The sequence below is a fragment of the Calypte anna genome, chromosome 5 (assembly GCF_003957555.1).
Source record: "Calypte anna isolate BGI_N300 chromosome 5, bCalAnn1_v1.p, whole genome shotgun sequence".
In the NCBI taxonomy this organism is placed as follows: domain Eukaryota; kingdom Metazoa; phylum Chordata; class Aves; order Apodiformes; family Trochilidae; genus Calypte; species Calypte anna.
Window position 1 is genome coordinate 13746233 of NC_044250.1, and position 12399 is coordinate 13758631.

The following is a 12399-nucleotide window of genomic DNA, read 5'->3' on the forward strand; positions in this document are numbered from 1 at the left end:
GAAGCTGCTCGGCCGGGCCCGGGAGATGCTTTTCTCCAGCCGGGAGCTACCAGGATGCTCCAAGCAGGAGGTGACGTCCCTGTAGGGGGACACAAGCGGAGAAAGGCTGAAACACGGAGGAGCTGTCGTGCGTGGAGCATGTTTGGAGGGAGAAGGGAAGCTGCAGGTTGACCTTCCCAGCCCCTAACTGTTCCCCCCTCGCCCACCCCTAGCCGATGGGTGCCCCCCCTCCTTCCCTCCCCTCCTCCCGCAACTCCAGCGCCGAGGAAGCCGAGCCGGAGGCAGTGCTGAGCCGGATATGCAGCGACTCCCCGCATCCCTCCCTGTGAGTATCCCTCGCTCCTCCTGATGCCTTCGGAGGAGACGGATGGACGGGCAGCCAGAGGTGGGCTGGTCTCTCCTATTTGCAAAGCTGGGGAGGGGGGGGGAGCCTCTTCCCACATCCCCTTCCCCATCCTCTCTCTTCATCCCCTCATCCTCTTCTCCGACCACGATATTCTCCAAAAAAGAAACAGGCGGGGAGGGGGTGGGGGGAAGGTGTGGGGGGGGAAAGGAAGGGAACCTGCTGGCAGGTGGAAAGAATCGGGAAATGCGATCCCATCTGGAATCCCGCAGAGATGAGGAGTCAGCCAAAGGGAAAAAACCAAACAAAACAACAACAAACCAACCTAAACACCAAACCAAAAAAAAAAAAAAAAAAAAAACCACCAAAAAAAACCCAAGAGGGAGGGTGAGAGAGGGGCCAGGCTACTCTGCCGCACCAGCAGACCCGTTCCGCCCGCCGCCCTACAGCCCAGAGACCCGCTCCCATCCCGGAGTGGGACAGAAAGCAGAAGACCCTGACAGACAGACAGACCGACTGACAGACCGACTGACAGAGCGACAGGCGGGCGGGGAGGACTGCGGGAGGGATGCAGCGTAGCTATTTGGCAACTCCCCTGGACACCCCCCCACCCCCAGCTCCTCCCAAGTGTTTCTTTCTGCTTTTCTTTGATTCCTTTTTATTATTTTTATTTATTTATTTATTTCCCCACTCGTGACTCGTGCGTGGGTCACGCAGGACAGCGGACGAGGGGGGAGGGAGGATGGGGGAGAGGGGGAGGGATGCTGCCCGCTGCTGCCCGCTGCCGCCCGCTCCTCTGCCCCTCGCCGCGGGGCCGGGGCCGGCGACAACTCCGCGCCGAGGCAGCGGCTCCGTGGTCCCCGGGCGTAGCGGTGCTCCCTCCTCCCCCTCCCCCTGCCCTCCTCTCCTCCCTCTCTCCTCTGCCCACTTCCTCACTCCTCTCCCCGCTCTTTCCTCTGTCTCCCGGTCCCTCTCTCTCTCCCGCTTTCCTCCCCACGTCTCCCCTTTTCCTCTCCTTACCCCTTTTTTCTTCTCCACCCCATCCCACCTCGCCATCCTCCCACCCCCATTTTTCACGAGGGGGGCTTTTTCACTTCGCCAGGGCAGAGCACGGTGACACCGTGGCAGCCACCACGGAGAGGACGCAGGACCCCCTCCTGGGCCCACCCTGCCCCTTCGAGGGGGTGGCCTGGAGCCCGAGACCACCCCAGGGTCCTCCGCAGGGCTGTTTCACCTGCATCTCCAAGCCCCCAGCTCTCCAGCAAGCCTCTCCTGTCCTCTCTCCTTCTTCTGCCGTTTATCTCATGGAGAGCAAGAGCTGCAAAGGGGACAGCCTGCGGCCACCAGTCCCGTGCAAGCACTCAGTGGAGAAGAAGACAATGACCAACCCCACCACTGTCATCGAGATCTACCCCGACACCACCGAGGTGAATGACTACTACCTCTGGTCCATCTTCAACTTCGTATACCTCAACTTCTGCTGCCTGGGCTTCATTGCCTTGGCCTATTCATTGAAAGTGAGTACTGAGCGTGAGGCACAGGGCCAGGGGTGGGTGGGTGGGTGGATGGAGCTGGGGGAGGTGTTGGGGGGGAGTGTCTGGGGGTCACACCTGATGTAAATCCCATCCTTGCCACCCAAATGAGAAGTTGGAGCTGCTGAGGATGGGGGGGAGCCATGGGGTGTTTTGGAGTCAGGGGTGTTGCTCTGGGTGGGGGTAGAAGAGGTGCTTTGACTTTGGGTGCCTTGGAAGGCTTCTTGTACCACAGTGGGAGGGTGATGGGGCAGGCAAGACAGAGCTGATTTGGCTTGTGCTGTGCCCACTGGCACCCTGGCACTCAGTCCCTTCTTCAGGATCTTGTTGGTTAGAGATCTTGTCAAAGTAGGGTCTGGCAGGGTTGGATGGTCAGGCAGAATCAAGCAGCAGCCCCCCAGGATCAGCTGGTGCCCAGCAAGGTGCAGGGAGGAAGAGGCTGCTAAGGTGCAGGGCAATCCTGCTTGTTTCCTTCTTGCCCTCTCCCTAATTAAAACAGCAGAGCTTGTGGCCAGCTCCCCCATCCCAAACCCTATAAATCCCAAGGCAAGCCCTGGACACCTACCAGCATTGTGGGAACAAGCCCCGAGTAGCTGAGGAAGAGGAAAAGAGTGCAGGGGGATTTTGCACAGCACCAGGACTGAGGGGAAGTAGAGTTGATGGAGAGGGCAATGACAGGGAGCACAGCCAGGAAAGGGGATGGGACTGGGTTACTCCCAGTAGCTGCAAAGGAGAACCTGGCAGGGATGATGCTCAGCAGCCCCTCAGCCACTGCCAGGAGAGAGGGGCCTGGGCTGCCCTCTGCTTCCCAGCCTGCCAGCCTTCAAACCAGCTGAATGGATGTGCAGAGAGCCCGGGGCAGCTGGGTGAGGAGCTGGCTGATTTGTTTTGGCAGGCAGTGTTTAGAGGAAGGCCAGTGCACAGATGGCCTTCATCACAGAAGCAGATCAATTAACCCCATCCAGCTCCTGTGAGCTGCTCTGCCAGTGCCCAGGACTGCAAGGAGGCTGCTCCAGGGGCTCCAGCAGAAAAGCTCAGACTTAAAAGTCTGTGGACCCACACCCTGGGTTCACCCAGCACTGGCACAGTGGTGCTTGCCTCAGTTTCCCCCTCCCCAAGATGGGAGATGAACACCCATCTGCTTCACTGCTGCCTGGGAGAGGCATTTAACAGCTTAACTGAGCATCACCACCAGCAGGACTGTGTAAGGGCAAATCCAGGCAGAGGCAGCCTGGGGGGGCAGGGAGTCCCTTAACACTCCCACTCCTTTAGCCAGCAAGGGAAGAAATTGGCTTCCTCTCTTTTTTTTTGTTTTGTTTTGTTGTTTCCCATTTGAATTTGCCTCAAAGGATCAGCATCTTCCCCACGCGAGAGGCACAGTCACAGAGGGCTGAGAAAGGGTTTCACATCACAGGGACTTGGGGATCTGGGGAGATGTGGTCCCTCAGCTGGAGCCAGCAGTGGGTGCAGGACAGCCTGAGGAGCAGTCCCCATGGGATAGGATGGATTGGGGTCTGCCACCTACAAGGATTTTTCAGGCTGGACCTTTCACTACCCTTGACACGAGGTAGAAGGGAGGGAAAAGTAACCCAGAGGTGTGGGCTCAGCATCCAGCGGCTAAGGTCTAGAGGACATGAACTCCAGTGTGTGAAGAAAAAAAGAAGAAGAAAAAAAAAAAAAGAGGCAGTAGTGAAGGAAAGCAAACAGGCTAATATGTCCAAATCAGGGAAAGGAAAATAGAAGATGGCTGTCAAGACCCAGCCTTGGCTTTTGGACTGCAGAGGCAAGAGCTGCTGAGATATAATGGTGGCACCCAGACAGATGCAGGGCTGAGAGGATAGAAATAACCCTGCTCTGGTCTTGGAGCTCCCCAGTGGCTGTGACTCTATGGTAGGAGTGAAATAAAACCAGAACACTTCTCAGAGGCACAGGACAGAGCTAGCAAGTGGCTGAAGGGATGGAGAATGCTCTTAGAGGCTGTTGGTGGGATAGGCTGTGGGAGGCAATGGGGATGCTGGGGCAGCAGCTCTGATCTCAGAAGATCACTGGGACGTTGAGACAAGACAGGATCTCTCCTCACTCACAGCTACTGCAGAGACCTTCACAACATCCCAGCCAGGCTGGATGTTAGGGTCATTTTTCCATATCCTGTTGTTTTCATCTCTTTTACGGTCAATAAAGTTTTTCCTCAGAAGTTCAGAGAAAGAGCAAGCAAGGAATGCCCTGGGAACAAATTTCCCTTTAAACAGATTTCTCTCATTCCTCTGCAACTAAATGTATAGACAATTTAGCAGAATATAACTTAAATCCCAGCCTTTCTAGGGTGTCAATACTCTGCAGAGTCCAAGTGAGGGAAGGGAAGGGAGCAGCACTTTCCCCTCTCTGAGCCCCTTCTGGCATCTCTGATGGCAGAGCCCTTAGCACAGGTTTCCTAGTTGAAGGGCCACCAGGATGCTGATAGCATTAAACAGTTCTTAGGTTACAGTTTTCCCATGTCCTTTAAAGAACTGAAACATCTAGCAGCTTCAGGAATCATCATTTCCATTCCCAGAAATGCCATTTTCAATACTCAATCATAAGCACAACCTGCTTTTGCCAGATTCATACCCTTAATTTAATACCATACCATTCATACCATTAATGAAGCAGTAGCTCCTTTGTGCTCCAAGCCCAGGAGCAGTTTCATTATGGACCTTAGCACATCCTAGGGATTCCACCAGTTTCAGCAGCTCAGTGGCCACACTGGAAGCCACCAGCTGGATGGTTAAGTACTCTTGAATGTTACCATAAAGCTGTCTCCTTCCCCATGCTCACTTTTATTGGTTGCAGCTGGTAAAACAGTACCTCCATGTCTGCCTGCACCTGAGCTCCAGCCTTCTCCATTCCCTTCTGCAGGGAAATCTTTTCCCACAGTGACCACCATTTACTAAAAAATGCAGAAAAAAAACCCAAAACCAAACCAAAACACCCCAGCACCAAATAATTTATGCTCTTCCTCAAATAAACACATTAAGTTAGGTGAGGGCAAAGCCTGTGACATCCAAGCCAAGTCCTCTGTGTGACAGACACCCCAACCAGGCCCTCTGAAGAACAGTGTGACAGACACCCCATCTTTATTTACACCCTTAGTGGGCCAGATCCTCAGCAGATGGAGCTTGTGGGGAGCTGCACGACTCCCTTATCCTTCCAGGGAATATTTCTAGCAGCTCAAGATTCTCAAGGTCAGCTTCCCAGAGTGCAAGCACGGTGCTCCCATGTGAGCATCCAATGGTGCTGGGGAAGAAGGGATAAAGAGCAGGACCAGGGAGGTCAGAGACACTAAAATAACCTTAACCTCAGCCCAGCACAGATGCCAGAATCATTCCAGCAGCAGTCCTTTGTATTCAGTGCTTTCCTGCAGGACCAAATGCCATGCCCTGACATTCAGCAGCTCCCTCCCCTCCTCTTTCCCAGCTCCAAGCAGGAATGAGTGATCCAGCAGTTGTTAGCAGGTTCATCTCCACAGGTGATCTTCACCCCAGCAGGGTGAGCCAAGTTCTTCCAGGTTCCTATTATGCCATGAGGCAATAGATGAGATCCCAGGAGCTGGGATCCCACATTCTGGATGCCACACTGTGGCTGTTTAGTGACAGAGATGGTAAGAAGCCCTTCTGACTTTTGAAGCCCCACCAGCAGTGCAGAGGGTTGCTTGCAGATTTTTCCTGCCTCTTGAGGCCACTGAAACTCGTGGTGTAACAGCACTCCTGAAGAGCTGAGCTCTCCTCCCCTCTCTGTGCCTGGCCCTTGGCACAGAGCTCTGGGCATGGCTGTTTGCCTTCCCTCCTTGCTGTGTGTTGACCTTCCCCATGTCAAGTGGAAGCTGACCAGCCCCAATCCTTAGCTATTTATTAACCTCAAGAAGCAGAGTGGCACTCAACCTCTCAGGCAGGTTCTCAGCTTGCTTTTCAGGAGGAGCAATGGTTTATGGAGGTGGATGAAACACAGAACCCACAGCCCCATGATGCCAGTGCCACAGAGGTGGAGGAATGTGGGCTGGAGAGCTCTTGGGCAGTTCAAAGAGCAAATAAATCCAAGGATCCCTTCCAGAGCTCCTTATGTGCAGGGACACAGAGCTCTGCCTGGAAATGGGTGTACAGCCAGCCAGCTGGGGCCTGCATGCTAAAAGCTGGGTTGCCTTCAATACAGCCTCATTAGGCTCATTATCAACAAACCATTTGTCTCCTCCTCCAAGCTGAACCAGCACTTTCTACCCATGCAGCAAGTTCCCTGCTCCCAGAAATGAGAGGGGAACAGCAGAGAAAGGGAAGGTGGGTGCTGAGCAAGGGACTGGGAAGGACCAGGATGGGCAGAGTCCAGGATAGAGCTTGGTGAGGAAGCTGAGGGAAGTTTGAAGAAGGGCAAAAGAAGGTCAGAGGGAGTAGAGAGCCCTCAGGTACCAGGTGCTGGAGGTGCTGGGAGAACACAGTGAGCTGGAGGTGCTGGAGGACAAAGTCAGTGAAGCACCAGCATGAAGGTGACAGCCAGGCAGGAGCAGAGGGAAAGGCCACCACTGCCTTTTGTTAGTGGGAGAGGGCAGGAGGAATGTGGTGTGGATTGTGTTTTGTGGGAGGCTGAGGATGGAGGAGGAAAGGAAACATTTAAGTTGTGAAGTTGGCCCAGAGATGAGCTCTGCATTGTCTAGGAAGGAATCTCCCAAAGGATCACCAGACAGTGCTCTGGGATGCCTGGGGAAACCCAGGATAGCAGATGCAGAACAATTATCCTTCCACACCAGCCATCTCAGTGCAAAGCAGGGCCAAAAATCCCCAAGTTAGTTTAGGCAAGGTGAGAAGGGTTAAAGTGACAATGAGTGAAGAGTCTGTGACTTAGGAAACACCACACTTGGGGTTGGTTGAGGAGGTTCAGCTTTGTGACCTTGAGGACCTCTCATCCCTTTGTCTCTCCTCCTCAGCTGTGGAAGGAAGCAGTTCCAGGGCTCCCAGAAGCTCAGACACCAGCTGCCAGCACATTATGGTGATGGTGGCCACAGGAGCATGAAAAGAGGAAAAGCTGAGGCTTGGCTATGAGAAAGACACTGACATCTCCTTAAGGATAGAGCAGGGAAGGAGCCAAAATGTGTATCTGCTCTCCAGGAGAGCTCCTTCTCCAGGGCCCAGCTTGGGTGTTGCAGCAGGCACAGAAAGGAGGAATCCGTGAGTCTCTGGGGGTGCAAGGCCAGAGAGGAGGAGGTGAGGCCACCCTGGAGAGATGGGGGAGGCTGGGAGTGCAAGTGGTGTGGAAGGAGAAACACCTTTTCATGGTGTGTGTGAGCTGCAGGGACCCAGGCACTTGGTCAGCACTTGGAGGCTCCAGTGCAGTATAAATTACAATGGACAAGAGGGGATGATTGGTATGAGAGTCACCACTGAAGCAAAAAGGGGAAATAATAAGGGAGAAGAGGAAGGGGACCAAGGACTCAGTAGGGAGGGGGGATCCAGGCATCCAAGGTCAGAGCAGCTGGAGGAGAGTGAAGGAAGGGAAAGGGCAGGGGCTGCCAGGGATGGGGGATGCAGCAGAGCATCAGGGGTTGGCAGGAGAAGCAGGAGGGACTGGCTGGAGGCTGCTGGGTACCCTCTGGCAGGAGCTGAAGGCTGCTGTCTGTCCCTTCATTTGGGCCCAAACAGCAGGAAAGAGAAGAAATGTGAAGGTCACCAAATGAACTGGGAGCAAATGGTGGCACTGGGAAAAGGGCAGCCCCAGGCACCCCTGGCTGGAGATGGTGAGGAGCAGGAGACTGGAGCAGGGCTGGGGGAAAAGCTGTGCTGAAGTCAGCAGCAGGGGCTGCTGAAACACATCGTGGGAAAGAGCTGAAGCGTCAGTCACGAGTGCCAGCCGGTGTCAGATGGGAGAGGCTGCTGGGAGCACTGGGAGAGGGCTGGGCACAGAAATTAGGGCAGGAGGACGCCCCAGGGACAGGAGGAGCAGAAGGCGAGGAGCTGGGGAGAGCTCCTGGGGCCAAGGGGAACAGGGCCCACAAAAGCAAGCAAGAAGCTCGGGGGCCGGAGGTTGCAGAGCTCGGTGCTCCGGCCACACCGGAGAAACCAGCAAACACCAGTTTGCCTCCAGCAAAACAAACCCCTCCCAGCCCCAGCTGCGTTGGGGGGGGGGGGGGGAAAGGAAGAAGCAGAAGGCATTTGCTCAGCGGAGGGTTTGCCACTGGGAAGAAGAAAGCCCGGGAGCATTTCAAAGAGTTTGCCTGGAGCAGCGGGTGGGATTTCTGGGCTGAATTCCAGCACCCCTGGGGTTCTGCCTGCAGGGACCTCTGTGGCTCTCGGGGCTGAGTGAGGAGGTGCTGGGTGCCCAGTACTGCACCCTGCAGGCTTCAGGAGGATGCTCAACCTATTGAATAATTCCCAAGGTGAGGCACCCTGGACAGGCAGCTGACACTGAAAGGTGTTTGGGCTCCCAGGCTTGCTCAGGCTGCAAGCTGTACTCAGCACTGGTGAGGCCACAGCTTGAGTCCTGTGTCCAGTTCTGGGCCCCTCAGCTCAGGAAGGAGATTGAGGTGCTGGAGCAGGTCCTAAGGAGGCAACTGGGCTGGTGAAGGGACTCGAGCACAGATCCTATGAGGAGAGGGGCTGAGGGAGCTGGGGGTGGAGGAGGCTCAGGGGAGACCTCATCACTCTCTACAACTCCCTGAAAGGAGGTTGGAGCCAGGGGGGGGTTGGGCTCTTTTCCCAGGCAACTCTCAGCAAGACAAGAGGGCAGGGTCTCAAGTTGTGCCAGGGGAGGTTTAGGTTGGAGATTAGAAAGAATTTCTTTCTGGAGAGGGTGATCAGCCATTGGAATGGGCTGCCCAGGGAAGTAGTGGATTCTCCGTGTCTGGAGATACTTAAAAAGAGACTGGATGTGGCACTCAGTGCCATGGGCTGGGAACCATGGGGGGAGTGGATCAAGGGTTGGACTTGATGATCTCTGAGGTCCCTTCCAACCCAGCCAATTCTATGGTTCTATGATAAGCTCCAAGGAGCAAGGCATAACAGAGGGCACAGCACCACAGGATTTAATGTGAGCAGGAAAACAGCTCTCATTCCTGCCTAAGTGCCTCCAAGTCCTGTGGGCCTCATGTCAGCAGCAGCCTCGTTCCCCACAGGCCAGGATTAACTGGTCTCAACTGGTGTGATGGAGGAAGAGACATTGCTTGAGGGCCTGAGACACGGGTTTAGAGGTCCCATAAGCCACTGTGGGAATGAGGGGTTCAGGAGCTCTTCCCCATATCCTGCAGGCTGCAAGAATGTTTCCAGGACAGAGCCATAGGTAAGCAGAGCAGGAGAGAGATAAAGTCACCAGGAGGTGATTTAAATCCATCACAGGAGCCTTCTTGGAAAGCTTCTGGTCAGTAAAATCTCTGAATATTTCCAGGTAGAACTCTGGGGCTGCTGCCACTGACCTTCTGCTTACAGCCAGCAGGGCAGGGGGGCTGCCAAGGGCCCACAGCCTCCAACCCTCCAGTGTGCAGCAAAGCAGGTGGTGCCAGGCTGTGCCAGGCCCTGGGTACCCTGCTCAGGAACAAGAAAGGGAAGAGGGGAAACATTTCCTGATCCCTTCATCCCACATCCTCGTGGCTCCAGCTGCCTGGGTCTACTGAGCAGGGAGTTCTGGGGGTGGGGCACATCCCTGATAGCAAGAGATGGAGCCAGAGCACTCCTCTGCTGAGCTCCAGCTGCAGAGTTGCTGCTGCCAGGCTGTGCCAGCCACTGCCTGGCTCTGCCAGCAATGCCTTCCAGTGGTCTCTGCTGCCTGGCAATGCTGCCTGCTACTGCCACTGCTGCCTGCCTGGGCAGTCCCCTGCCTCCTACCACCACCTCCTGCCTGGTTGTGCCATCTCCTGCCTGCTAGTGCCATCTGCTGCTTGCTACTGCCACTGCTGTCTTGCAGTGCCATCCACTGCCTGAAAATGCCATCCACTACCTACTGGTGCCATCCACTACCTACTGGTTACATCCACTGCCTGGAGATGCCATTCACTGCTTGGTGATGCCATCCACTGCCTGGCAGTGCTGGTGACATGGACATGCTCAACCCTTACCCACTGCAGAGCTGTCCCTAGGCAAGCCCATAAGGTTCCATCCCACAGGATGATGGAAGGAGCAGACTACAGACTGTCAGGACTGAACACTGCCAGTGGCAGAGATGCTACACCAGCTGCATAAAACCTGCAAAAGGAACTCATTAACCCAGGGCTGCTTAATATGCTGGAGGCTCGTGTGCAGCCCTGGAGCTGCAGTCAGATGCTGTGCCAGGTTTCACCCCCTCAGCACAGAGGCACAGGGATGCACACCAAAGCCACAGCCAGGGACTTTCAGGGGCTGGGGGAGCTGGAGCTGAGTGCTGTAGAGCCAGAGGGCTGGGAGGTGGTGGGAAGGATGCCTTAGTGCCCATGGGTGTGGGGTGCACAACAGCACCTCAGCTCCCTTTTGCAGCCTCAGGCTCCCAGTGGCACTGCCCCACACTCCAGGGGCCACAAGTAACCTGGTTTATGCCTGGTTGGTAGCAGCAACAGGGAACTCTTCTCGGTCTTCTCCACTCCCAGGAGTTTCCAGCACACATGCATTACAGTGCTTGGCTTCACAGGCTCCACTCACTGCAGAGCTGGGGTGCAAACCTGACCTTGGGGAGCTTCAAGACACTTCAAGCATTCAAATGCAAAGAGGAACAGTCCAGCCCCATCTGGGGCACAGGTTCCCCCCCCCCCCAGTGTGGGTGCTGCTTGAAACAAGTTGTCTTTTTTACATCTCCTTTTTTTTTTTTTTTTAATTTCTTGGTTTTTTTAATCTCAGGTCCGGGATAAGAAACTCCTCAATGACTTAAATGGAGCAGTTGAAGATGCCAAGACAGCCCGACTCTTTAACATCACCAGCTCAGCCCTTGCCACTTTCTGTATCATCCTTATCTTCATCTTCCTGCGATACCCCCTCACTGACTACTAGGGGGAGGCCAAGAGCAGTGGCCACCGCCAAAATGCCTCTATGCCAGAAGTGTCTGCAATTGTTTCTTGTAGCAAGAATGCAAAAAAACAAACCCCAAAAGCCACTCCACTTTGAAAAAAAAAATTAAAAAGCGCCAATTAAATAAAATACACACATAACAATTAAATGATTTATCAGCCCAGCTGAGCATACCCTTCCTGCTCCCAGTTTGTGGTCTGCTGTTCAAACAGTCTCACTCTTACATGTGTACAGGGAGAAAAACAGACCAAGAAATATTTATATTGTGTCCAACAAGCTGTGTGACAGGAGTGTGCAGAGCTGAAAGCAACACAGGCCTGGCAGCAGAAAGCTGAGCTCTGGGGAGCAGCAGGGTCCTGCAAAGGGGACACACGTGCAGTGATGGATGGTGACCACAGCAGAGCTGGCTCACTACATATCAGATGTGTTCAGACCACCCCATCACCCCTGACATGTAGGGGTTTCTTTTCCTCTCTTGAGTCTCATCCCCTGGTTCCAATAACTCCCAACATTCCACCCGAGGGTGTTAGGAAGTTAGGGAGCCCCAAAGCCTCAAGAGAAACCCCAAAGCATTAAAGGGCAGGTTTCTCCTCAGGATTTCCTGGCAGTGCTGAGAAGGAAGGTACCCTCTGGAGAACTTGACTAAGCCCCCAAAACCGAGTGCTACTGTATTTCTGTAAATGGTCAATAAAGATACCTCTGATACCTGATGCTGTTGGGTCAATTCCTTCCTCAGGAGGGGCTGGGCTCCTGGTCCCTACAGGCTGGGAAGAAAAAAATGTTAATGTCACCTATGGCTGCTTGGAAAAGATTTAAAAAAGGAGTAAGGGATGCTGCTGCAAGTCTGAGCTGCACACAGCCCTAAAAGGGGGTACAAATAAAGATTTACAAGCAGAGACCTCAGCAACTCCCATCAGGGTTCATCAATCCCAAGGAAGCAAATGCAGCTGAGCAGGCAGGTCCCCCCTCCCTTGCTGGGACCAAGGTTGAAGACAGAAATAAATCATCAGAGTCTGAACCTGCTGCAACTGCAGCACTTCCCAGGGTTGTTCCCAAGAGCCAGACCTGGGAGATGCTGCACATTTGCCCCTGATTAAGGCAGGAGCTTGAAGCCCAGTAGGTGCCTGCAGTGCTGCAAATCAACACGCCCTGGCTTGAGAACACCACAAATAAATGGGAAAACTGGGACTAAAATACAGCTTCTCAGCTCCTCTGAGCCTTTGTCTCATCTCATAGGCCACAGCTGCCTCAGGGAGGAGGCTCCAACATTCAGCTTTGTGCCCCTCATGGAAGGCAAAGTGCAGCAAGAGCTGGGGAATGCAGGAACACCACCATGGGATCCCTCTTTATCCTCTGCAGAGTGTGTGGTTAAATTAACACGATGCCTCTGGGCTGTGAGTGCCGTAGGGAGCCAGGGGGACAGCCCATGAGGATGCTTCCCTGAAAGCCCCATGAGATGTTACCTCCTTCCTGTCCAAACCCCAGCCTGGATTTCATGGAGAGAAGGGAAGAGCTGCTCTCCTACCTGCTCCCCACT

At 54.4% G+C, this 12399-nt stretch overlaps 1 protein-coding gene across 1 annotated transcript; it reads left to right on the forward strand.

Annotated features, from left to right (window-relative positions):
* Window positions 1–11556, forward strand: IFITM10 (interferon induced transmembrane protein 10). The gene is made up of 3 exons (XM_030451398.1): window positions 1–325; window positions 1446–1860; window positions 10695–11556. Exons 1-3 carry the CDS (start codon window positions 216–218, stop codon window positions 10842–10844), a joined length of 675 nt encoding a protein of 224 aa, XP_030307258.1. The 5' UTR covers window positions 1–215; the 3' UTR covers window positions 10845–11556.
* Window positions 11557–12399: the final 843 nt, after the last annotated feature.

What these genes read in the sequence shown, in the direction of transcription:
- IFITM10 (XM_030451398.1), top strand. Translation starts at nt 216, where the DNA reads ATGGGTGCCCCCCCTCCTTCCCTCCCCTCCTCCCGCAACTCCAGCGCC. An exon ending in GACTCCCCGCATCCCTCCCT is followed by an intron (nt 326 to 1,445) that starts GTGAGTATCCCT and finishes TCACTTCGCCAG; the next exon opens with GGCAGAGCACGGTGACACCG. An exon ending in CCTTGGCCTATTCATTGAAA is followed by an intron (nt 1,861 to 10,694) that starts GTGAGTACTGAG and finishes TTTTAATCTCAG; the next exon opens with GTCCGGGATAAGAAACTCCT.